This window comes from Balaenoptera borealis (assembly GCF_965194805.1).
Source record: "Balaenoptera borealis genome assembly, chromosome: 3".
In the NCBI taxonomy this organism is placed as follows: Eukaryota; Metazoa; Chordata; class Mammalia; order Artiodactyla; family Balaenopteridae; genus Balaenoptera; species Balaenoptera borealis.
The window spans coordinates 27,956,012-27,980,855 of record NC_138866.1 but is presented as its reverse complement, the minus strand read 5'-3'; the positions used below and the strand labels follow the sequence as shown (position 1 = coordinate 27,980,855).

The 24,844-nt window shown below is 48.2% G+C and overlaps 1 protein-coding gene across 16 annotated transcripts in view; it reads right to left on the bottom strand.

Moving 5' to 3' along the window:
• Nucleotides 1–3,025: 3,025 nt before the first annotated feature.
• Nucleotides 3,026–24,844, bottom strand: part of ABCD4 (ATP binding cassette subfamily D member 4) — a 31,951-nt gene continuing 10,132 nt past the window's right edge. For 9 of the 16 annotated variants that reach the window (XM_082383909.1, XM_082383903.1, XM_082383910.1 and 6 more), the window contains 8 exons: nt 23,959–24,167; nt 23,730–23,821; nt 23,240–23,276; nt 22,802–22,851; nt 22,304–22,356; nt 21,906–21,982; nt 21,142–21,257; nt 20,773–20,978 (listed from right to left, as the gene is read on the bottom strand). In XM_082383909.1, the coding sequence (XP_082240035.1) occupies nt 20,910–20,978; nt 21,142–21,257; nt 21,906–21,982; nt 22,304–22,356; nt 22,802–22,851; nt 23,240–23,276; nt 23,730–23,821; nt 23,959–24,167 (703 nt within the window). In that variant the 3' untranslated portion in view covers nt 20,773–20,909. Of the gene's footprint in view, nt 4,887–12,718; nt 13,021–14,150; nt 14,483–20,772; nt 20,979–21,141; nt 21,258–21,905; nt 21,983–22,303; nt 22,357–22,405; nt 22,549–22,801; nt 22,975–23,239; nt 23,277–23,729; nt 23,822–23,958; nt 24,168–24,844 lie in introns of those variants that run through there. The other 7 variants (XR_014242291.1, XR_014242290.1, XM_082383911.1 and 4 more) reach the window with 7 other exon arrangements.

The window sequence follows — 24,844 nt, the reverse complement described above, 5'->3', positions numbered from 1 at the left end:
GTCAAGGGCGCGCAGACCCCGGAGCCCCAGGACTCTGCTCTGCTCGGGGCCTGTGGTGCTGGGAGGTGTTCTCAGAGGCGGGGCCCAGGCCTGGTTTCTGCTGCCCTCCCCCACCCCACAGGCCCTCTGTGACCCCCGGGGGACTTCAGGCACAACTCAGTCCTGGCTGAGGCTTTGGGCCACGCTGAGACATCCCTACCTAGTCCTGACCTGTCCAGCACCCTCCTCCTCCTCCTAACAGACCTGCCTCAGAAGCCTTCTTGCCGCCCCAGACCACCCCCTCAAGCTGCTTTCGACTCAGTCCTTTGGCGGCTCTCCGTGTCCGAATCCACCCCTTACTCTCTGTTCTCTTGCTCAAAAGCGCCCTCCTTCCCAGCGCCGCACCCGCTGTGGATTGTGCTCTGCCCAGACCCAAAGACCGCTGCTGCAAACACACTGCCCGCCACAGCGGCGACAGGGGTGGAGGACCTGCACTCCAGTGCCGGCGTCCTGAGCGCCCCAGCCCCCAGCGAAACTCTGCTCCCCTGCCTGCTCCTTCCTCAGTGTGGATGACGTACTGTCTTGAAGGCGCAGGCACAACCCCTGCCGGCCCCCGGCTCTGGGGCCCAGATTCCAGATTCAACTTGGAAAGTCTCAGCCTGGGCCCCTCGGCCAGCCTCCAAGTTCTGCCCTCCACAGTCAGCCTCAGGAACCCACCCTCCACACCCAGCCGGTCCCACCGTTCCTCCCCACACAGGTGCCAGCGCCGCAGGGGGCAGTGTACCGTACCTGCAGTGAGGCCAGGGTCTGCCTGCAGCCAGGGGGCACCTCTCACAGCTGCTGTGACTCACGGCACCTTTGGGAAGCCAAATCCTCCACCCAGGGCCCCTGGGTGTGTGTTCTGGAGCATCGTGACCGCACCCCCCCCCCCCCCCCCCAGTATGCTGCCTGTGACCCTGACTTGCTGTGCAAGGCATCCTTCCCCTAGAGGTTCTTGCAAATTACTGGTTCGCATGTGCCCTGCCTTGGAGCAACCCAATCCAGCTGTAAAATGAACACATAGGAAACCACAGACCTTGACTCAACTTGATCCAGGCCATTCCTGGAGTGGGCCTGGGGCTATAAATAGCCGTCACAGTTGATCACAAGAAGAGTATGAGAAAAGGCTAGAAGGAGAGCAAGGGAGGAGCCAGTGTTAGACCCAAACTAAGCTACAGGCACACATACCTTCCCGCTGGGTGTGAGCCGTGGTGCATGTTCTCTAGAGTCAGACAGTGATGGGGTAGGAATAGGGGACGAGGCTTCTTCCTGTCAGCTGATGGGAGGACCTGTCCATACTGATGGCCTCTCTGCAGCTGCCCCTTCCACCCCCAGGCCAGGCACATGTCCCCCTCATCTCCATAGCATTTTCCTCTACTGTCCCACCCACCCTTGCAGGGGATCCCTTGCAAGAGAAAGGCCTGAGACAGTGAGTTGGGATTTTAATTCCATATCAAAAGTTGATTTCTTCTTCATTCTGTTCATGGACCTTCCCCCCAGTTCTTCCTGTCTTTGTCTCCCGTTGGTTTGAAGTGTTAGACTGTAGCCCCTGGTGTGTAAATAATGTACATAGAATCAGAAGAAAGAAACTTGATATTGAAGTGTTTGAAATATGGAACTGTAATAACTTCTAGGTATTCGAAACCTGTGATTTCTGTGCCATTTTCTGTAAAGATACAAGTAAGAATAAAATTGATGTAAAAACGGCAGAGGAGGGATCCAGGAGTCCTCAGTGGTGAGCATAGCGTGTGTTTGTGTGTATGGGTAGCATAAAAAGTAAATCCATGAAGTCATGTTTAGGTCAAAATTACTAGATTCCTATTTTAAAATTATTCCAACTGTAGAGGCACAGTGGTCTGCCTTTCTCCACTAAGCTGATGTCACTATTTGTCACTGCAATATGGGACCCTCTTCCATTGCAGGCATAACTGAAATATCCCAGCCAGTGAGCCCCTAAGTTATTACCTGTGACTCCTTCCTGCTCCCCACACAACAAATTACATTGACCTTTCCCTCTGGTCCTTACTTATAAACAACCCTAGTTCCTTCGCATCTCAGGTGAAGCCCACAGCCCACCTTGGCCCCCAAGAGTACTGACTCCCTGCCTTTTGTGTACACATGTGCACTCGAGTATCTCACCTACAACTCAAACACAGCAACAAATGGAAAAGGCAAAGTCATCTGGAACTGAAAGTCAGATAAACCTATGCTAAATCCCTGGGAAAGAGGAGAATAAACAAGAGAAACAGCGTAAGGGAGACCCCCTGAGATCACTTGAGGACAGCTGCGCCCCGCCGACTTGATGATGTGTTGGGTGGAATTACAAGATGACAGAGCAGACGGAATGGACTTAGATAGTTTATAGTTGAGCTTTTGGCTCAAGAAATCTCATCAGATTGTTTCAAATTGGCTCAGATATGGAACTCGTTGTCAGAGAGGTTTTTCTGGCGGCCGGTCATGAAACGAGAATGACGGGGTCAGTGGTCCCTGTACCCCAGACTGGGCCCAGGTACAACCCTCCTGGACCCAGAGCCTGGGGGATACACGTGGGAGATCTCCGACTTCTATGTGCCGAAAGGAAAGGCCCAAGAGCCTGCCTTCAAGTTCTGCCCACACAGGGCTCCCCCAGGCCACCCCTGAGCATGTCGGGTCCCTGCAGGACTCACTGTCACCGCCGGCTCTAGGAATGCCTTGCCCTCACCCTGCTCACCCCCGACACTCCAGCAAATGCACAGCCTCTCATCCTTCATGTCCCTTCCTACCTGGAGCCTTCCTGACCCTCCAGGCAGAGTCTACAACCTCTGTTCTCTCATATAGCACATGAGACATTCCTCCATTTCTGCACTCTATGCGTTGTGTTGTAACTTTTTATTTACAAGTTTATCTTCCCCACAAGACTGATTTCTTCAAGGGTGATGATGGTATCTTATTCGTCTTTTATCCCCAGGACCCATCAAAGGGTCACTCAAGCCACTGTTGAATGAATAAATGAATGAATGACTGAATATTCTTTCTCTAACTCATCCATTTATTTAACAATTTCAAACATTTATTGAGCATCTACTGTGTACCAGGTAGTGGGACAAGGCACTAGGGACAGAGTAGTGGGCACAGCAGTCCTATTTGGAGGGAAGTAAGATACAAAATTGCAAGTGTCCTAAGGCCTCAGAGGCTCTAGATGAGGGACCATGAAAGCATATCCATGGGACTTGGGTCAAGGTGTTTAACCTCTGAGCCTCTCCTGTGTTCTAAATCGAAATAATAACCCTGGGTCCTTCAGTCTCGTACTGTTGAGAGGAAGAAGCAAGGACAATGGCAAAGGTATCACATGAGCAGGAGAGAAAGGTGGCCAAACCATGCAGCCTCCTAAAGCTGTGGGGGCGGGGTGGGGGGAGAGGGGCTGGCAGCTGCCCCGCCCTCAGTTAGATCTCGGGGACAAGTGGGACACTCAGAGGCTTGGGAGCTGCCAGAAATCCTCCTGGACGATCAACCCAGGGGATTTACCCTGGGAAGAGGCATGCAGCTCTCTGCAAAGGGACATACACATAGGCCTCCGGGCAATCAACGAGGGGAGAGGCTGGGATGCCACAAGGGAAAAACAGGACAGGAAAGGAAGGGCCTGAACAGCCGGGGCCCTAGGGTGCAGAACTAAGAGAAACCCTGCTAGGTACTGACTGCACCCCAGGGGGCCCTTCTGCCAGAGGATCCTGTGGAGCATGAAAGGGAGATTTTATTCCAGGCTCCGCAGGCCCAACGGGCTGCCGATAGATGGCTGCATGCACCAAGAATAGGCAGAGAGTGATAAAAGGACATGAGGGACTGATTTTTAAAACCAATTAATTAATTAATTGATTGATTTTTGGCTGCGTTGGGCTTCGTTGCTGCTCGTGGGCTTTCTCTAATTGCAGCAAGTGGGGGCTACTCTTCGCTGCGGTGCGCAGGCTTCTCATTGCGGTGGCTTCTTTTGTTGCAGAGCACAGGCTCTAGGAACGTGGGCTTCAGTAGTTGTGGCACGCGGGCTCAGTAGCTGTGGCTCGCGGGCTCTAGAGTGCAGGCTCAGTAGCTGTGGCGCACGGGCTTAGTTGCTCCGCGGCATGTTGGATCTTCCTGGACCAGGGCTCAAACCCATGTCCCTTGCATTGGCAGGCGGATTCTTAACCACTCGCCACCAGGGAAGTCCATCCAGGGCAGTTTTTACCTTCCCAGAAGTAGAAACAAATGATGAAAAGCCAATTCTGGGCTCAGCCAACAAAGCTTTGCAGTTGAGATGATGACACAAGAACTAAATAGATGGATATATTTATGAACAGGAGAATATTAAGTGCTGAGCTGAATGGCGATAGATACAGGGGAGTGTTTGGAGGACAAGAGCGTCCTCTAACAAGGGTGCCTCTTTCTCCTCCTTCATATGTTTGTCTTCCGCAGTGTCTTCTGTTCAGGAGTCAGCCCACCTGTGGTTTCCACGCAGGAGGAGCAAGAGCCCAGGAAGCGGGGGCAGACAGCGCAAAAGGTGGGAACAGACTCGGGAGCCAGGCACATGGCCCTCCTTCATCTGGGGACTTAAGATGGCATGGTTACAAAGCAACTGACAAGAAACTTGGATATTTCTGTGACATACAACATTTTTACGTAATAACTAGAATTATGACTGATAACATTATACCAGGACAGATTAGAGTTTTAGGAATTCCAAATAAATTTTGGAATATCTGTATTAATGACATTTACTCATACAATATAACCTAAAAAGGTTAGGGCCACGTATTGGACAATGTTTCCCATGTAATTTAACTTACCAAATAAACCTAATTAGTTTAATATCTCTCTTCAGGATGTTTTGAGGGTCTTTTGAAGCATCCCAAAGGTGGCTAGAGAGCAAAAGAACTTTATTTAGAATTTGACTTGGGGAAGTTTGTCAGAGATATCAAAAGTTTTTATTTATTTATTTATTTGGCCACACCACACGGCATGCGGGAGCTTAGTTCCCCGACCAGGGATCGAACCCATGCCCCCTGCAGTGGAAGTGCGTTCAGAGTCTTAAACACTGGACCACCAGGGAAGTCCCTCAAAAGGTTTTAAAACATAGTCAAATAGGATCTTTGGTCACTGTGAAACAATACTTGTTCATTCAACCAAAGTGACAATAAAAGATTTTTAAGGAAAATACGGATGATTTAGAAGGCAAAGAAACTCACAATCTATTATCAAAATTAGCTCAACAGGGCTTCCCTGGTGGCGCAGTGGTTGAGAGTCTGCCTGCCAATGCAGGGGACGCGGGTTCGAGCCCTGGTCTGGGAAGATCCCACATGCCGCGGAGCAACTAGACCCGTGCGCCACACCTACTGAGCCTGCGCGTCTGGAGCCTGTGCTCCGCAACAAGAGAGGCCGCGACAGTGAGAGGCCCGCGCACCGCGATGAAGAGTGGCCCCCGCTTGCCACAACTAGAGAAAGCCCTTGCACAGAAACGAAGACCCAACACAGCCATAAATAAATAAATAAATAAATAAAAATTAAAAAAAAAAAAAAAAAAAAAAGCTCTCAGTGACCCTACAGGAAACAATATGGACTCCAATCACAGAATCAGAGTTGTTGTAAAAGCTGTTTCAGAAAGACATGTTTAAAAAAAAAAAAAAAAAAAATTAGCTCAACATTTCAAGAAAACTTTGTTCTTTTTTTTTTAAACATTTTGTTAGTCTTTTTTTTTTTTTTTTTTTTTAGATTTATTTTATTTATTTATTTTTAATTTTTGCCTGCTTTGGGTCTTCGTTGCCGCGTGCAGGCTTTCTCTAGTTGCAGCGAGCGGGGGCTACTCTTCGTTGCAGTGCACGGGCTTCTCTTGTTGTGGAGCACGAGCTCTGGGTGCACGGGCTCCAGTAGTTGTGGCACGTGGGCTCAGTGGTTGTGGCTCATGGACGCTAGAGCGCAGGCTCAGTAGTTGTGGTGCACAGGCTTAGTTGCTCCGCGGCATGTGGGATCTTCCCGGACCAGGGCTCGAACCTGTGTCCCCTGCATTGGCAGACAGACTCTCAACCACTGCGCCACCAGGGAAGCCCAAAACTTTGTTCTCTTAACACAGAGAGAAAACCAAACTCTAGTCCTGCACCAGCCCACCCTCAATAACAAAATTCATTTACCTAACTCAATTCAATTCCAATCCCAGCCTGACCATGCACAAAATTATTTCCTCAGGGTTCTCCATTCTACAAACCTTCCACAACTTTCTGTATCTATATTAGTTTAGCCCTTATTTTTCTTTCCCGTTTAAAAATAACCAGCTTTGGGACAAAATCACTTTCTTTCCCCTTAACAAAATGCATTTCCATTCCTCATACCTTCTTTTGCCGAAAACACACATCCTACTTTCCTTTCATACTAAAATGTTTCCCTTATTATCCCAGTAACTTTAGTTTTATATATATATATATATATATATATATATATATATACATATATATTACAATTTTAACCCTTAAAAACCTTAATCTCAGGCTTCCCTGGTGGTGCAGTGGTTAAGAATCTACCTGCCAATGCAGGGGACACAGGTTCGAGCCCTGGTCCGGGAAGATCCCACATGCCGTGGTGCGTGCAGCAACGAAGACCCAACGCAGCCAAAAATAAATAAATTAAAAACAAAAAACAAAAAAACCTTAATCTCTAGGGAAAACTGAGAAGCAAGTAATTGTGACCTGTTTGTCATACCAGCATTTCCTGATAGGCAAACTTAGGAACATTCCATAACCTCTAGAAACATACATCTTTTCATAGCATAATTTCTTTCCTCATGTGGTAGGCACATGTGTCTAATAAACCCAAACATCTTTAGTTTCCTTCTCATTAGAAGACAAAGTAGGCGAACTGAGACCTGTTTAGCAGTCCACACTCCAGTATTTTATTTTATTTTGAAATGACCTGAATATTCAATGAATTCCATAATTTAACTTAACTTAGAAAAACTCTAAAGTTTCAAGTTACCAAAACTTTGAAGAAACTTTTTTTTTTTTTTTTTTTGGCTGTGCCATGCGACCTGCGGGATCTTAGTTCCCTGACCAGGGATTGAACCCCCTGCTCCCTGAGTTGGAAGCTGCAGAGTCTTAAATACTCTACCACCAGGGAAGTCCCTGAAGAAACTATTTTTGATAGACATACCCAAAACATAATTATTCCTAAATAAACTCATCTCACTTACCTTTATTTTATAACTTATGAAAAAGTCATAAGGTTAATTTTTCTTGCTAAGTCTGCAACAGAAATAACATGAATTTATTGACCTTCAATAAACGTAGGTACAATAAATGTACCATGCTCAATGTTGATGTCTCCAAAGACAATTAAAACAAGTCTAGGGGTTTCCCTGGTGGCGCAGTGGTTAAGAATCCGCCTGCCAATGCAGGGGACATAGGTTCGAGCCCTGGTCTGGGAAGATCCCACATGCCACGGAGCAACTAAGCCCGTGCGCCACAACTACTGAGCCCACGTGCCACAATTACTGAAGCCCGTGCATCTAGAGCCTGTGCTCCGCAACAAGAGAAGCCACTGCAATGAGAAGCCCTTGCACCACAACAAAGAGTAGCCCCCCCCAACCCCGCTCGCCTCAACTAGACAAAGCCCGCTCGCAGCAACGAAGACCCAATGCAGCCAAAAATAAATAAATTTATATTAAAAAAAAGTCTAAACTAACTTTAATACCAGATATTGATTTAATACTTCATATTTCCCAGATCATGTGAACCTGAAATTCATTTTGGTCAGTTTCGTTTATATTTAGAAATATTTAATTTGTAAGCACTTACTTGTAAGTCAAATAGGGCTCTTTTATAATTTAATTTTCATAATACTATCTGGAGGTAGAGACATATACGTATAATACACACACAGATATATAAACAGAAATAACTAGAGATTTCATAGCTTCACTTTAAAACTTAGTTATGAATCAGGTATTACAATATAAACTTACTAGTTTATAAATAACAGTTGGAATACATTAAATTTATTTGCTCAGATGACTAAGGCTCTACTATTTGCGGAAAAGACTTTTAAGTTTTGTATTTGTCCTTGATGAATCCTCAAGGAGGCTATGAGGAGCTGTTACAGGGGTTTGAGCTTAAAAAGTCCTTTTTCCGTCCTTTTTTCCCCCTTTGGTTTTGGGTTCTACCTGGTAGAGCCAATTAGGCTCAGTCATTGTGGGCTGTATTTACATTTCTGATTTGTAGAGATTTGCAAGACAAAGACAGTTGCTTTTAATTCCCCAAAGAACTGGTCTGCCACCTAAATGATATTAAAAGATTGATTTGCCCAACTACATTTTCTTTAATTTGCTTTTTTTATATCAGTGAGAAGATTCCCAACTAAACTGAAAATCAAGAGATCTATGGTCTAGAACTTTAGGATTAAACTTATCATGTCTTCAAATGTTTGCACAAAGCATTCAATAAAGGCCCTCTTTCTGAGGGTACAAGTTAAACTCAGAGCAAATAAATCTCTATTATTGTTTTTATTAGTCCCTGAATATTAGCTCCCAGTTTTTATTTCACATTGTGTGGGCTCAAGTAACCCTATTGGTTTCCTTTAGCATGCTTAATATTGCCTGAGGGGCAGATTTATTATATGCCCTGTCTTATAATATCAGGCAGGGGAAGCATTCCCCCCAGAGACATAATTAGGCAAAAGAGGTGTAACCATCTTATTGTATAAAGCCCACTTAAGGGCTTCCCTGGTGGCGCAGTGGTTGAGAGTCTGCCTGCCAATGCAGGGGACATGGGTTCGAACCCTGGTCTGGGAAGATCCCACATGCCGTGGAGCAACTGGACCCGTGAGCCACAATTACTGAGCCTGCGCGTCTGGAGCCTGTGCTCCGCAACAAGAGAGGCTGCGATAGTGAGAGGCCCGTGCAACGCGATGAAGTGTGGCCCCCACTTGCCACAACTAGAGAAAGCCCTCGCACAGAAACGAAGACCCAACACAGCCATAAATAATTTTTTTTAAAAAAGCCCACTTAAATATACCAATTTTTAGAAACTTTCATCTCAACTCTATCATCTTTAATACCTTTAACTTTAGTTTACATCAGGACCCCATCAACCTGTCTTGGTTTTACAAGGAGTCCAGAAAACTTTCCTTTTTATCCTCCAGCCATTTTATCTATTTTTGTATAATGGCTTTGGGGTCCCCAGGGAGGGGTTGAGCCAAGGGACTCAGGCATTTTTGTCAATCTTTTTATTTATTTATTTAAGTTATTTATTTTTGGCTGTGTTAGGTCTTCCTTGTGCTGCGTGGGCTTCTCATTACGGTGACTTCTCTTGTTGCAGAGCACGGGCTCTAGGCGCCCGGGCTTCAGGAGTTGTGGCTCGCGGGCTCTGGAGCGCAGGCAGTAGTTCAGGTGCACGGGCTTAGTTGCTCTGCGGCATGTGGGATCTTCCCGGACAGGGCTCAAACCCGTGTCCCCTGCACTGGCAGGAGGATTCTTAACCACTGCGCCACCAGGGAAGCCCTTGTCAATCTTTTAACTTGATTAATTGGCCTAACTGTTGTCCCAAGCAATTGCTGGTCAAGTATCTCAGTGTAATTTTCTTCCAGCTTTATATATATGAGATATATATATATATATATAATGTTGTATCAAACTTTTGTTTTAATCCCATTAACATCTGTTTTATTTATCCCATTTCCTTTTTTTTTTTTTTGGCCACGCTGAGAGGCATGTGAGATCTTAGTTCCCCAACCAGGGATCAAACCCGCACCCCCTGCAGTGGAAGTGTGGAGTCTTAACCATTGGACCACCAGGCAAGTCCCCTATTTATCTCATTTTTTAAAAAAATATTTATTTATTTTTATTGATTTATTTTCTTGGCTGCATCAGGTCTGAGTTGTGGCACGTGGGATCTTTGTTGTGGTGCTCGGGTTTCTCTCTAGCTGTGGCACACAAACTCAGTAGTTGTGGCACGAGGGCTTAGGTGCCCTGCAGCATGTGGGATCTTAGTTCCCTGACCAGGGATCGAACGTGCGTCCCCTGCATTGGAAGGCAGATTCTTTACCACTGGACCACCAGGGAAGTCCCTCTCATTTTTTAATAACCATCTAAAGATTTCTGTCCTGTTAGGATGAGTCCTTTTAAAATTTCCATCCTGTTGGGACTTCCCTGGTGGCACAGTGGTTAAGAATCCGCCTGCCAATGCAGGGCACACGGGTTCGGTCCCTGGTCTAGGAAGATCCCACATGCCATGGAGCAACTAAGTCCGCGTGCCACTACTACTGAAGCCCACACATCTAGAGCCCATGCTCCACAACAAGGGAAGCCACCGCAATGAGAAGCCCGTGCACCGCAATGAAGAGTAGCCCCCGCTTGACGCAACTAGAGAAAGCCCATGTGCAGCAACGAAGACCCAATGTAGCCAAAAATAAATAAATAAAAATAAAATAAGATAAAATTTCCATCCTGTTGGGAAAAAGTCTCTTGACTTTCCCCTCAGCTTTTCTTTTTTTTTCCTGTTGATCAACCTAATTAACATTAATTAACCTAATATTTTTATTAGCTTCTGTAAGACCCACTGAGGGGACGCTAAGACACAAATAAGGTTTCCCAAACTGGTTTTTGTTTGTTTGTTTGTTTGTTTTAAACTAAGAGAGTTTTTAGGTTAGCTGTTTTTTATATATATATATTTTTAAATCCACCTTCTAATTTGTTTTTTCATAGGTACCAATAAAACAGCTGTTTATAATGAGTACTCTCTAAAAATTTACCAGTTTAGAAGTTTTTCCAGTTTAAAGGATCCATTGTCTGCCCGTTGACGAGTAGTATCTTAGTAGGTACTCAAATCAATAAGATGCAAGAGGTGTCCCCACAAGAGAGTGCAAAGGATGCAGCCTGCGCAAGATCTAGGAAGTTTACTCCCCAAAATAGTCTAAGAAAGTAAAGGCCTTTGTTGTACAGGACACAATGAAGGTTAAGATGACAACAGCCCCTGAGAGTTGGTACAGTCAGACAAAAGACTGCTCAAAATCCCAGTTTATTTGACTGGCTGCCAAGTGTACACCTTATGTGTACCTTCCAGATGGGAGAGACAAAGCTCTCAAAATACAGGGGGGAAAAATGCCTAAGAAGATCAGGTAGAATACTTACATCTCAGAAACACAGGGAGAGACATGCAAGTTTCCCCCGAGAAGGGCTTTTGTTCCTTTAAGGTCAGAGTTCTGAAAAGATGTTTTATCAAGCCTTTTCTAGCTGTGCACACAAGCAAACAAAAAAGAAAGGTCAAAAGAACCCCAGTTTGGCCATTTTTAAGGTGAAAATTCCTTTAATTCCAATTAATAGGCAAGAAATTTATTCTGTGCGTACATAATAAAGTCTTCCCAGTGTCTTTCAACTGAGGATAACCAGGTACCTTTTCTTTTTTAAAAAAATTTTATTTATTTATTTATGGCTGTGTTGGGTCTTCGTTTCTGTGCGACGGCTTTCTCTAGTTGCGGCAAGTGGGGGCCACTCTTCATCGCGGTGCGCGGGCCTCTCACTATCGCGGCCTCTCTTGTTGCGGAGCACAGGCTCCAGACGCGCAGGCTCAATAATTGTGGCTCGTGGGCCTAGTTGCTCCACGGCATGTGGGATCTTCCCAGACCAGGGCTCGAACCCATATCCCCTGCATTGGCAGGCAGACTCTCAACCACTGCGCCACCAGGGAAGCCCCAGATACCTTTTCTTGAAACTAAGTTTCAAGGAAAACTTACTTCCCCAGTGAGGAGTTTAACACCACTGAATAAAACTTAGGATCATCAGTCAATAATGGGAGATCCAAGAACCAGGAGAGACTCACCCAAATTTGTCTGGACTCTCTGAGGAGGCAGAGTGGCTCAAGAGGTCTCTGCTGGTGCCAAAGCTCTGGTTTGTTGTAGAGTTCAGGCAAAGAACAGAAGTTGAAACCAAGCAGGAACCTGTGGGGTCCTCCTGGGTACAAAAGCCTATCTGTGTCCCCTGTTTCTTGTTTTTAGGAAAAAAGGCTTCAGCCTCCTAGACCTTCGCTGAGTACAAAAGGCAGATTCAAACAGTTTCTAATTAGGGAAGTAAGGGAATGTAGAAACAGAGGAGGAGCAATCAAGAAACAATAGTGCAGAGAACTTCCCTTTGGTCCAGTGGCTAAGACTCCACGCTCCCAATGCAGTGGGCCTGGGTTCAATCCCTGGTCAGGGAAGTGGATCCCACATGCTGCAACTAAGATCCCGCATACCAAAACTAAAAAAAAAAAAAACCCCACATGCCACAAGGAAGATCCCGCATGCTGCAACTAAGGTCCAGTGCAGCTAAATAAATAAATATTAAAAATAAATTAATTAATTAAAAAAAAAGAAACAATAGTGTAGCAATTAAAGCAGGATCCTGGGTCCTCCTCAAGGGATATATATAACAATATCTTTGAGTTCTTCTACAGGAACTAAGGCCCCCACCCAGGTGGAGGATGGTAACTTCAGGCTGAGCACAAGATTCCTGGAACGTTGCCCTGTTACCTCACCACAAACCAATCAGAAGAAAGTCACACACACCCTGCAGCACTCACCCCAAATTTTGCCTATAAAAACTTTTCCCTGATAATTCTAGTTATTACTTTAAAATGTATATCTCAGAAATAACTAAATTAAAAACAAAAAAACAAACAAAAAAAACTTTTCCCTGAAAGCCATCAAGTAGTTTGGGGTTTTGAGCACGAGCTACCTGTTCTCCTTGCTTGACCCTGCAATAAACCTTTCTCTGCTCCAAACTCCATGATGTTTTCATGTGTTTGGCCTCATTGTGTGTTGGACACATTAACTTGGATTTGGCAACAAAGTCTGCTCTGGATCCCTTTGCTGGTCACCCAAACTGGCAACTGAAAAGAAAAAGCACAACTTAATAGTTGAGAGAAATGTTTTATTCGGGAACTTTACTGAGGACTATAGACCAGGAGACAGCCTCTCAGATAGCTGTGGAACTCTTCAAAAGAAGTAAGGGAAGAGCCAGGATATAAAGGTGTTTTGCTTAAAAGAAAAAAGAAAAACAAATGTAGTCAAACGTCAAGATTACTTCTAATCACAAAAAACAGACATCTCAGGTTAATGATTTTAGTGACTTTCTATGTATGGGAAGATGCAAGAGCCTGGGCTCATTGAAATTATTCCTTTGATATGCATCTTAACTATCGAAGGCCAGTATCTTGTTTTGCTCCATCCTGAATTTCTCTCAGGGTGCACGGTCGGGGGCAGCTGCAGTGGTGAATAGCTTGATGGCAAGTAATATTTGTTGTTTACTGAAATGGCAGACACCATTCTTTGTCCACGTGATCATTCCAATAATGTCCTTTATAAGTGGTGGATCCAATCCAGAACCACACATTTATTTTTTTTATTTGGCTGCATCGGGTCTTAGTTGCGGCACACGGGATCTTTTCATTGCAGCGTGTGGGCTCCAGAGCACGCGGGCTCAGTAGTTGCGGCACGAGGGCTTAGTTGCCCTGTGGGATGTGGGATCTTAGTTCCCCAACCAGGAATCAAACTGTCCCTTGCATTGGAAGGCAGATTCTTAACGACTGGACCACCAGGGAAATCCCCAGAACCACACATTGGATTTAGTTGCTAAATCTCTGTAGTGTCTGCAATTGGGAAAAGCCCTCAGTCTTTCCTGGCCTTCCTTGACCTTGATATTTTTGAAGATTTCAGGATAGTTTCTTTATAGAATGTCCTTAATTTGAGTTTTTCTGGTATTTCCTCATGATTAGGTTGTATAACCTGAATCTAATCATAAGGAAATATCAGACATAGACTCACCACAGCCCCATCCCAGCTCTGCTTGTACCCCTGCCCCCTTCACCTGCGAGGATGGGGTGGGGGTCCCAGAACAGGAGGTGTGGTGGGCAACCTGCTTATGAGTCTGCCTTGAACCTTAGTTGTGCGTGCTCAGCGGCACATGGGACTAGGGCAGGCTGCTCCCCTGCCCTTCAGGTACCCAGTGTCATTGGGAAGATGTGACCACATGCGGTGTACAGAGAGTAAGGCAGCACCTCAGCACACAAGCTACAGGTTGAGGTGCCATGAGTGCCCTGGGAGTGTTACCCGAAAACTGGGTTCGCCTCTCGGTAGGTGTCAGATCAAAACACACAACCAAGCCAAAGCACAGGAGAAGGAAGGGTTTATTACTTGCAGCAAGTAAGAACACCAGGGAATCTTTCCCAAAGCAGTGTCTCCTAAAACAGCAAAATTGCGGAAATTTCAAGCTAAGGGTACACGCATATTCATGAAGAGGCTTGGGTGGTCGACAGAGTGCGAGCTTTAGTTGAAGTCAGGAGGGTCAGAAAAGGTCAACATCATTCCTTAGGTTCCAGTTGATCTGGTGGTTGAGCACTTCAGGCTAATCTTTACTACTGAAACAGAACTGGGAGTCTTTACAACTGATATGTTATCTTTGCCATTGTTACTTTTCTTGCCTGATAACAGTCATTTGTTTCTGCATTAAAAAAAATTTTTTTTATTGAAGTATAGTTGATTTACAATGTTGTGTTAGTTTCAGGTGTACAGCAAAGTGATTCAGTTTCATATCTATCCATCTCTATCTCTATCTATCATCTATCTATCTAACAACTATCTATCTATCTCTCTTCCTTTTCAGATGCTTTTCCATTGTAGGTTATTAAATGTTTCTGCATTCTTTTGTTTCCTTAAGATTATTAATTACTGAGACCTGCTCAAGGGCACGCATAGTGGTCAGGCTTAGATCACAAGATGGCCTAGGCCAAAAATGGCTTCTCTTATGTCAAAAAAGCCATGCCTGGTTCTTTCTCCAGGAACCCCCTACCCTATCTGGTTACAGGAAGACAGGGGCAAGAGGACAGACTCCACGTGTTTTCTCGCCCATTAGATATCTATGGAGCCCCTACTAGGTGCCAGCTCTGTGTAATGAACAGAGCAGACACAACCCCTCCCTGCCCTCATGGAGTTAAAATTCCAGTGGGCGGGGGCCAGGGAAGACAGACAGAGAAGTATGTCAGGCTTTCCTGAAGAAGGGGAGAGTTGGTCAATCATTTATTGAGAGCACCCTATGACCGAGGCTCTTTGCTAGCTCACTGCTTGGTGACAAGGCCTGCTATTGCCAGGATGGCCAGAGCGGGGCTGGGGATGGGATGGGGCAGGTCTTTGGAAGGGCAGGGCCAGGTGTAGGAACCTAGCTCCCTGAAAAGGTGCCGTAGTAGGCAGTGTGGAAGGAAAGGCCAGGGCTCTCACTCTGCTACCTGCCCTCCTACCTGAGTGCCACCCCCTCCATCTTAGGCACCGGGCTGGACAGTACTCAGAGGATTCCTGTCAGCCTCCAGACTTGCCCTGCATGAAGCAGCTTGTGGCCTTTGTGTATCATCTCAACTCGGCCAACTCGGACCTGGAGTGCTGTGCCCAACTTGTCCAGAGCCAGCTCCAGTGCCAGCTGTAACACCAGATCCACAGCTAGAGATGGCTCTGGCACCAGATCCAGCTGTAGACATATAGCCAGAGCCAACTCTAGAGCTAGAACAAGCTCCAGTACCAGCTCTAGAGCTAGAGTCAGCTCCAATGTCAGCTCCAAAGCTAGAGCCTGCACCAGCTCCAGGACAAGCGTCGGCCCTAGCACCAGTCCTAGTTCTAGCTCCAGAGCTAAAAACAGCTGTGGCACCTACTCCAACACCAGCTCTAGAGCTAGAGCCAGTGCCAGCTCCAGAGCAAGAGCTAGATGCGTTATCAGCTCTAGCACCTGCCGCCAACTGAGAGCCATATTGAGTGTCAGCTCCAGAGCTAGAGCATCTCCTGCATCAGAGCCAGAGCCAGAACCAGCTCTAGGACTAGAGCCAGATCCAGAGCTAGAGCCAGTACCAGCACTAGCTCTAGCACAAGGTCCAGACACAGAGCCAGTGATAGAGCCATTGGCATGTCCAGAGCCAGTGCCAGCTCCAGTCCCAGCTCTAATACCAAAGCCAGAGCTAGGGCCAGCTATAGGGCCAGAGCTAGTTCAGAGGTACAGCCAATTCCTGGACCAGCTCTCACACCAGTTGCAGGGCCACATCCAGCTGTAGCTCCAGCTCCAGCACCAGTGCCAATTACAGATGTAGAGCCAGTGCTAGCTGCCAGCTCTAACACCAGAGCCAAAGCTAGAACCAGCTCTAAGGTTTCCATTAGCTAGTTGAGCATATTTAAGACAGTTGATTTAAAGCCTTTGTTTAGAAAGTCCAACGTTTGAGCATCCTCAGGGATGGTTTCTGTCCATTTTTTCCCCTTTGAATGGACCATAGTACTGTTTCTTTGTATGATTTTTTTTGTTGTTGTTGAAAACTGAACATTTGAATATTATAATATGGTAACTCTGGAAATCAGTTTCTCTCCCTTTCCCAGAGTTTACTGTTTTTGATTATTGAAAACTGCAGTCATCTGTTCGTTTGATAACTTTCCCAAACTATTTTTGTAAAGACTGTCATCCTTGTCATGTGTGTTCATTTGAAGTCTCTGTGCAACTAGTATTTTCACAGAGATTTCCTTGAATACCAGGAGCTAAAAACAAACAAACACCCCATCTCTTCCAGTCTTTACAGATTGGCTCTTTTCCGGCCACTCCCTTAGCACTTAGCCAGTCAGTTTAAAACTCTGCCTTAGCCTTTATTTCCTGCTTGAACCAAGCCCAGTGACCTGCCAGAGGTGAAAGCTTAGGGTCTTCTCAGGTCTTTTCCAAACATGCATACTGTCCTAGCCATGCATGTGGCTTTCTAAATTCCATAGTACACAGGGTCACTTTAGAATACCCCAATTTCCCAAAGAGACTCCCCAGTATTTTGGACTTTAATGTTGGGCACAGCTAATTTGCATTTTTAAGGTCCCTCAGGCTGCTTTGTGGAGGATGTGGGGCGTTGGGAGAAGCAGCAGGGAGACCAGGGATGAGGCTGCCACAGTTGTCCGGGTGGACTTGGTGGTGGCCTCGGGGGAGGGCAGAGGTGGACTTCAGATATATTTTGGAAGCAGAACCCATGGGATGTAGTGATGGATTGGATATGGGGAAGGAGGTCTGGAGGGTCTCAGGTCTCTAGCCTGAGCTCAGGGTGGACAGTGGAAGTGTCATTCCCTGAGATGGGCAAGATCAATGCAGCAGGTGGGGGCGGGTCAGAGGCTGAGGAATTCTGTTTTGAACTTGAGATTCCTAAGCAAGTCATTTCAGGTCCTGGAGCTCAGACTCTTCAACTGGGGTAAAAAGGAAAGAAAAGGAAGCATCTTCCTCGCAGGGTTCTTAAGAGAATGTGGCAGGAGCTGGGCTTCCCTTAAGCATGCAAGCTCTGCACAAGTCTCTCCGCCAGTTCAAGACTGAGACTTGCCTTTGTTTCCCCCTTCACCCCCTTGTGTGGGCTGGCAGTTCTGGGCCTGGGGTCAGGGTCTGATAGCATGTTAGGTAAAAGTCTCTGCCCTGTCTTTGGACTTTCCCAGGGAAATCTTCCCCAGAGGCATCTGACCCTCAGAACTCTTAACTACTTACAGATGGGCAAATCCACTGGCCAGTTGTCCAGCCTCACCCTGCCAGAGGCTTGAGGACAGTGTTCCCCAGCACATGTCCCCTGCCTGATGCCTGTCCACACTTTACCCTACTTCCTGGGAGGACAGTCTCCGCAGATCCCCAGCCCAGGCCTCCCTTTCAGCTGGCTTGTTCTCCAGGCACCAGTTCTCCTGACAACTCCGTGTCTCCAGGGGTTCCTTCCTGGCCCAGGGTTTAGCCCAGGGCCACCCATCATTCTGACACCTAGATAGGATGTCAGAAGGAAATAGCACTGACAAGACAATGTTTCTGGAAAGGCAGTCTTTACAGAGGGCAGCTGGCATTGCTCTTCTCTGGCTTCCTGGGAGACTGTCCTGGATGCAGAACACAGAGCACAGCTCCCTGTGGGCTGTGGCAGAACAGAGACTAGTTTGTTATGCTCCACCCCAAAATGACTGGGGTGGTACACAAGTTGATACAAGGTAAGCGGACACTTGATGGAGATAACAAAAGGTTGTTTTTCTGCCCTGCCCCACGGCTCCAGGACTCCTCAGAAGGGTGATGAGAGGGATATAAGGATAACATTTCTATGTATCATCCACGTGGGTCTGTGTAGATTCCTGGGTGGCATTTGCCTGGCTTATTTTAAAACATTTAAAATAAACATTTTGGTCCTTGTCATACACTGAGGACACATAACCTGACTTCTCCTCATGCAGGTTTGTATCGATTCATCTAAAACTCTCAAGCAGCCACCATCTCTGAGATGAATGATGGATAAGGGTACAGTCTGCCTCTAAGAACGGCTTTCTCTTGGCAGAGTTTCTGCAAGGGAGGACGCTGAGTATTTGAGTATTAAGAACAGAAACAGCACTGGGAACATGTTTGAGGCAGAGGAAATAGCAAGTGCAAAGACTCTGAGTCAGGAACAAACTCGGTCTCTATAATAATCTGCTAGCAGCAGCACTTGTGAAAAAGGCTTAGGAGTTGAAGGAGCTTGTGAGGATGAAGCAAGTCAGGGAGGCAATGCTATCACCAAAAAGGCTGAGGGGAGCTTCAGCTATATTGATGAAAGTACAGAAATTAAACCAGAGAGGGAGTCTTTCCACACCCGAACCCCACAATTTAAAACATGCCCAAGGGGTGGGAGTCAGGGGGATCCTGAGGGAGATACATTTCCCCTTGGCCTAAGGAAGAGCTTTCCTCAGAGGGGTCTGAGGATGGATGGCCCCCAATGCTAGAGGTGTCTGAACAGAGGCCAGAAGAGCACTTGGCAGGATATAGTTGGGAGATTCAAGTATGGGAAGGCTCCTGAAGCAGATGCCGACCTTGACGGTCCCTTTCAGCCCCATGAGAAGGGCTGCCAAGGGCCTTCCCGATGCTGACATCCTGTAGGTCCCTAAGGAGGCTTCACCGGAGACTGGACACACCATCAGACCTGGTCAGGTGCCCACCCCAGAGTTCTCTCAGCTCAGCACCTGGATGCACTGCTTTAGCACCCGTATGGGGCAGAGCTGAGAATAGGCTTGAGGCCTCCATGCCAGCCATGCCATGGAGGGAGGGGGTTAGACATGTTACCCAGGGCAACATCTCTCCAAGTCTGGAGCTCCACCCCGCATGTGGGATCATTTTCAGTGGTATCAACAGGCATTAAATAATCAGGTCTTAGAGAGAGAGAAAATCACTTCCTTTGCGGTTCCCATTCCATTTCCCCAAATCTATTAAGATTCTCAGTTGGGTGCTAGTATGTCTAACTCCTCTGTAACATCCCTAACCTCTCTTTGTACAGAGAGCAAGCCTCAGGTGTAGTCTTTGAAGGTGCAGTACAGAGCTGCCATTTCATAACACTATTTGTATTAATTTTTACAGTTACTTTCTATTTATATCAAGTGTAAACTTTCCTTTAAAAATGCATTTAGGGGGCTTCTCTGGTGGCACAGTGGTTAAGAATCTGCCTGCCAATGCAGGGGACATGGGCTCGAGCCCTGGTCTAGGAAGATCCCACGTGCGACAGAGCAACTAAGCCCGTGAGCCACAACTACTGAAGCCCGCGTACCTAGAGCCCGTGCTCCGCAACGAGAAGCCACCGCAATGAGAAGCCCACGCACTGCAACGAAGAGTAGCCCCCGCTCACCACAACTAGAGAGAGCTCGCGCACAGCAACGAAGACCCAACGCAGCCAAAAATAAATAAATTTATATTTAAAAAAAATTCATTTAAGAAATGAATTAACTTAAAAATATTACGGGATTTATTTTCATCTGGGTTAAGAAAAGCAGAAGGGCCCTTGAGGTTAGTGGCTGAGGGACAACTGGCAATGGGGAAGTGGGAGATGCCAGTGAAGCGAAGAATCAATGGGCAGAAGGTTCCAGAACAGTCGAGAGTGCTGCTCTCACCCCCCAGGCTCTCAAAGACAAGCCTAGGGAGTCAATTAAAAAGATTATCTTAGGGGCTTCCCATGGGGTCCAGTGGTGAAGACTCCATGCTTTCACTGCAGGGGGCACAGGTTTGATCCCTGGTTGGGGAACTAAGATCCCACATCTTGCATGGATCCTGGATCCTGCATCCCGCATGGCATGGCCAAAAAAAAAAAAAAAAAAAAAAAAAGATGGGCTTCCCTGGTGGCGCAGTGGTTGAGAATCTGCCTGCCAATGCAGGGGACACGGGTTCGCGCCCTGGTCTGGGAAGATCCCACATGCCGCGGAGCAACTAGGCCCGTGAGCCACAACTACTGAGCCTGCGCGTCTGGAGCCTGTGCTCTGCAACAAGAGAGGCTGCGATGGTGAGAGGCCCGCGCACCGCGATGAAGAGTGGCCCCCGCTTGCCGCAACTAGAGAGAGCCCTAGCACAGAAACGAAGACCCAACATAGCAATCAATCAATCAATAAAAAAAAAAAAAAAAGATCATCTTATGATGAAGAAGAAAGAAAAAAGGGGAAAGCTGCAAGTTTAAAAACATGTTTATCTTTTCTTTTAAAAAAAGTTATAAAATTTAAATAGTTGATTAAAGTTAAAAATCTACTGTTGCAAAACTGATGTATTCCAAAAGATTTCTGGATCTCTTGACTCCAAGTCCAATACACTCTCCATTTTGACCCTTCATTTCTTATAGATCCCACACTGTCAGGTTTTCTTTAGAAAACACGATCCGAGGTTACACGTAAGTAATCAGCACTTCAAGTGCACGAAGCTCTGGCTGCGGCAGCAGGAGGCACCCTGGCAGGGTGGGCGTCCTGTGCGGGGCCACACGTGGGCCGAGCCCACTGCTGCTGGTGCTCCCCACACCGGACCTGTGAGGCAAACCTGGAGCTCCTTCCCTGCCCCATCAGCCCTCCTGGTCTCTCCTGGGGACTCGACCTCCTGGGCTCGGCTCTCCTGCCGGTGGCCAGCCTTGGCTTCATTCCACTTTGATTCTGGTCAGCTCCCAACTTCCTTCTCCACAGAGTTTCAGAACCAAGGAGTGAAACTACAAGAGACCACCACCACGCAGAGATCAGGCTGCCCTGGCTGTGATAGATCCCCTGCCCTCCCTGCCATCCCCACGCTCCATTTTGAGGGGCCTCTGGCCCCGGCCAGGCCCAGCCTTGGCATTCTTTCCCCTCCTCAGGCCATCCTGCGGGCACGGGTACCTTCTCAAGGCTGCGCCGATGGCCCACGCTGATGAATGTCATGCCCAGCTGCTGGCCGATGCGGTAGAGCTCGCTCTCCACCTCCTCGGTCAGGGCACTGGTGGCTTCATCAAGCACTGAGGACAGAACCCAGTGGGAAGAGATGGAGTCCTGCCCCAGACCCACCTCTGCTGCTCCTCCAACCCACACGCACCTTCGCTGGGACCTGGTGGGAGGCTGAAAGCTGTTCTGGCTTACAGGGGCCCTGCCTTAGGGAGAGCAAGGGCCAGAGGAGCGGAGGGCTAGGTGCCATCCGGGAAGCCTTCTGCCAGCTGCAGGACAAAATCCCTCAGCTTCCTATCCTATCCCTAATCCACCAGCCACTGCCTAGGACCACTCATTCTAGGGAATCCTAGTTCCCCCAAGGATGTCAGTCCTTAGAAAAGTTCACACCTCCGCCAGGCACAGCAGAGGGATGCCCATTCACTGATGGCAGAGCCTGACGACCATAACATCAGAAGCCCTCTCAAGGCTGGCTCCAGCAGCTGCACTGGCACAAAGGTTAAGAACTGGCAGTTTAACATATACGTGAGTATGCCAAGCACTGCTGCCTCATGGGCAGAGCCCTGCCATCCTCCTCTGCAGGGACAGAGATGCCTGGCCAGGCACAGGTGTGCTCTCCTACCCATACCAATGCCTCTCCAGGTGCACACGAACACACGCTGCTATACCTGTGAGCGCACACGTTACCTGGCTAGCATGTGTACCTACAGGGTGAACCTCACCTGCGTACTTCGGCTGCAGGTAGAAGAGCCGGGCAAAGGAGAGCCTCTGCATCTCTCCTGGGGACAGAACATCATACCTGAGAAAGGGGAACGAGAGAGGCCCACTGGAGGAAGGAGGTTATAGCTTGGCTTTTGCACAGAATGGTCTGGGCAGGAAGAGTCTCTCACCGCAGACAGGCTGCCCCAGGACGGATGGACGTCACCCCCCTTTCCACCACAGCCCCGCTGCCCACACAAGGCGAGGCCAAAATTCTGCACCACGGACATGAACCAGGTCCCCAGCAGCCCAGCAAACCCCTAGAATTTGGGGTCAGAAGTCACTTCATCCCTTGCCCAGGCCTCTGGGACCCACTGTCTTTGGGGGAGCTGGCTCTGGAGCACCCCAACCTCCTTCTTACCAGTTCCAATCGACTTGCTGGTCCAGACCCTCTGTCCTTGCCACCAAGCTGGACTGTAACACACCCAGAGGGAACGATGTCCATGAAAGGGCCCATCCCTGCTTCCTGCCATCCTGAGGACCTCCTCAGTCCCACCGCACACACCCGAGACAGAGCGACCCCTGGTCGCGTACCACGGTGGGGCTGGGGGAGCAGTCTGCCCCAGGCAGAGAGGAGCAGTCCGTCAGCCACACTGTTTAGACCTGCTGGAACGTGGTGACCAGAAAAAGCAGGCTGATATAGTCTTATTATTGTTTTAAAATTTGCTAGAGAGTGGACGCTGCCTGTTGCCACTACCTGGCTAACAGCTCCCACTGCCGATCTATACGCCCATCGCCCTGCCCCAGGCTCAGACTTCCAGTCCTGGGACAGGGACGGTAGGGCCAGCTCTGCTGGGCCAGCATCTGCGGTCAGTGCCACCGGGTGGGCTTGGACCTCAGGGTCCCTGCCCTCACTCACCAGGCCTGCCAACTCCAGGAACCTCATGATCCTCTCATCATCAGCAGCACCTGCAAAACACAGACGCCTTCTTCAAGAAGTCAGCTCCTCTGGGTAGCCAGAGTAGATGGGGCACATCATGGCCGGGGGCCACAGAATGTGGGCCAAGGCTCTGAAGCGACAGGTTACAGCACCTAATAAACAAGGGAAGGACCCAGTGAAGGAAGTAATCCCTTCCTTTCCTCCAGTGGTGTCTCTCCTCCGGAGGGGGAGACGGAACAAGATGAGGTCAGGGTACAGACCCCAGAATAGTAAACAGTCAAAGGAGGAGGTGGAGGGGACCCCACCTGAAACCAGCAGCCTGGCTGGGGCCTCCCCCAAAAGGTACAGGTGAGGCCACAGTCAGGCAGAGAAGAGACGGTGGGATGGGAGGATGTGTCCTGAAGAGGCTCAGCTCACCTGAGTCCGGGTAGATCTCCTTCAAGGGATATATCACCTGATAAAAGAAAAATCACATGGGCCTAGGGCAAGGGCCCAGGAGAGGTGGGGCTGCACACAGCTACTCTCCCTCAGAAACAGCCCCAGGAACTGCCAGAGGCCAGGCTCCTCTCCACCCGAGGAGAGCAAGGAGCGTCCTGGCTGAGGGTCCGGTGGAAGAGGCGGGGCTGGCAGACAGCAGGGCAGGGCCCCCAGAATCCAAGCCGGTGTTCAACAAACACATGTGATATTTGGCTTATGGCCTCCACAGGTTAACCTGCCCCCAGAAGTTGCTCTGAGTACATGGTCTAATCCATAGAAGTGAATAAAAAGTCCTTAGAGCCAGGGAGTTCCTGGGCATGGTTCATTTTATACCCCACCTGCTGTCCCATAGCTCTCCAGGGCTGAGACCTGTCACACCACCAGGGTCCAGGTTGGGGGGAAGGGGTGGGAAGAGTGGGCCCCGGCTAACCTGCTCCCGAAGGGTCCCATCAGTGAAGAATGGCTTTTGTGGCAGGAAGAGCACCCCGTGGGGTCCAAAGTCCGTCAGCATCTGCACTGAGCCTACAGAAAACACCATTTTAAGATCTCCCAGAAAGGTAATTGCCCCTCACTCTACTTTCCCAACAAGAGGCTTGATTCTTACACACATACCCCCCACAGGCCAAGGCTGGCTCAGAGCAGGGAAGGCTGGTTCTCACCCCATGTGCTTGCCCAGAGGCCACCCAGAACCCGGAGCAAGGAGGTCTTGCCGGTGCCCGTGTTGCCTGTGATAAGCAAGCTCTGTCCCTCAGAGATCTTCAGGCTCAGATCCTTGATTAAGGGTTTGTTAGAGGAGGGGGCGGAGATGCAGACCCGCTCAAGGAGAAAAGCTGTATCTGTTCGCTCTGTTGCTGGCCATCCCGGGGCCCTAGGGTGCAAGAAGGGAAGAGATGTTGGGAAGATAAGCGGTGTCAGTATTGCTGGGGGCAGGGGGGTAGTTCTTTCTCCTTGGGGGCATCACCTCTGGACTGGAGGGTTGCCATGGGCTGAATTGTGGCCTCAAAAATCATATGCTGAAGTCCCAACGCCTAGTACCTCAGAAGGTAACTGCATTTGGAGACAGGGTCTTTAAAGAGGTGATTACCTTAAAATGAGGCCTTTAGGGTAGGGCCCCAATCCACTATGACTGGTGTCCTTTTAAGAAGAGGGAGAGACACCAGGGGTGCACAAGCATAGAGAAAAGGCCATGTAAGGACACTGAGAAAGTGGCCATCTGCAAGCCAAGGAGCCAGGCCTCAGGAGAAATCAACCCTGCTGACACCTTGATCTTGGACTTCTAACCTGTAGAACTATGAGAAAATAAACTTTGTTCTTTAAGCTACCCAGTTTATGGTACTCTGTCACGGCAACCCTAGCAAACTGATAAGAGATGGATTGGGTACCTGCTCTGCGGCAGGCTGAGCAAAGTCCTGCCCATGACTGATCTTAATCAGTCTTATCAGCCATGAACCACAGCTATTATCTCCATTGGGCAGATGAGGAAGCTGAGTCAGGTGGCTGAGTAACCTGCTCAGGGGCACAGAGCTGCATCTGTCCAATTCTAAT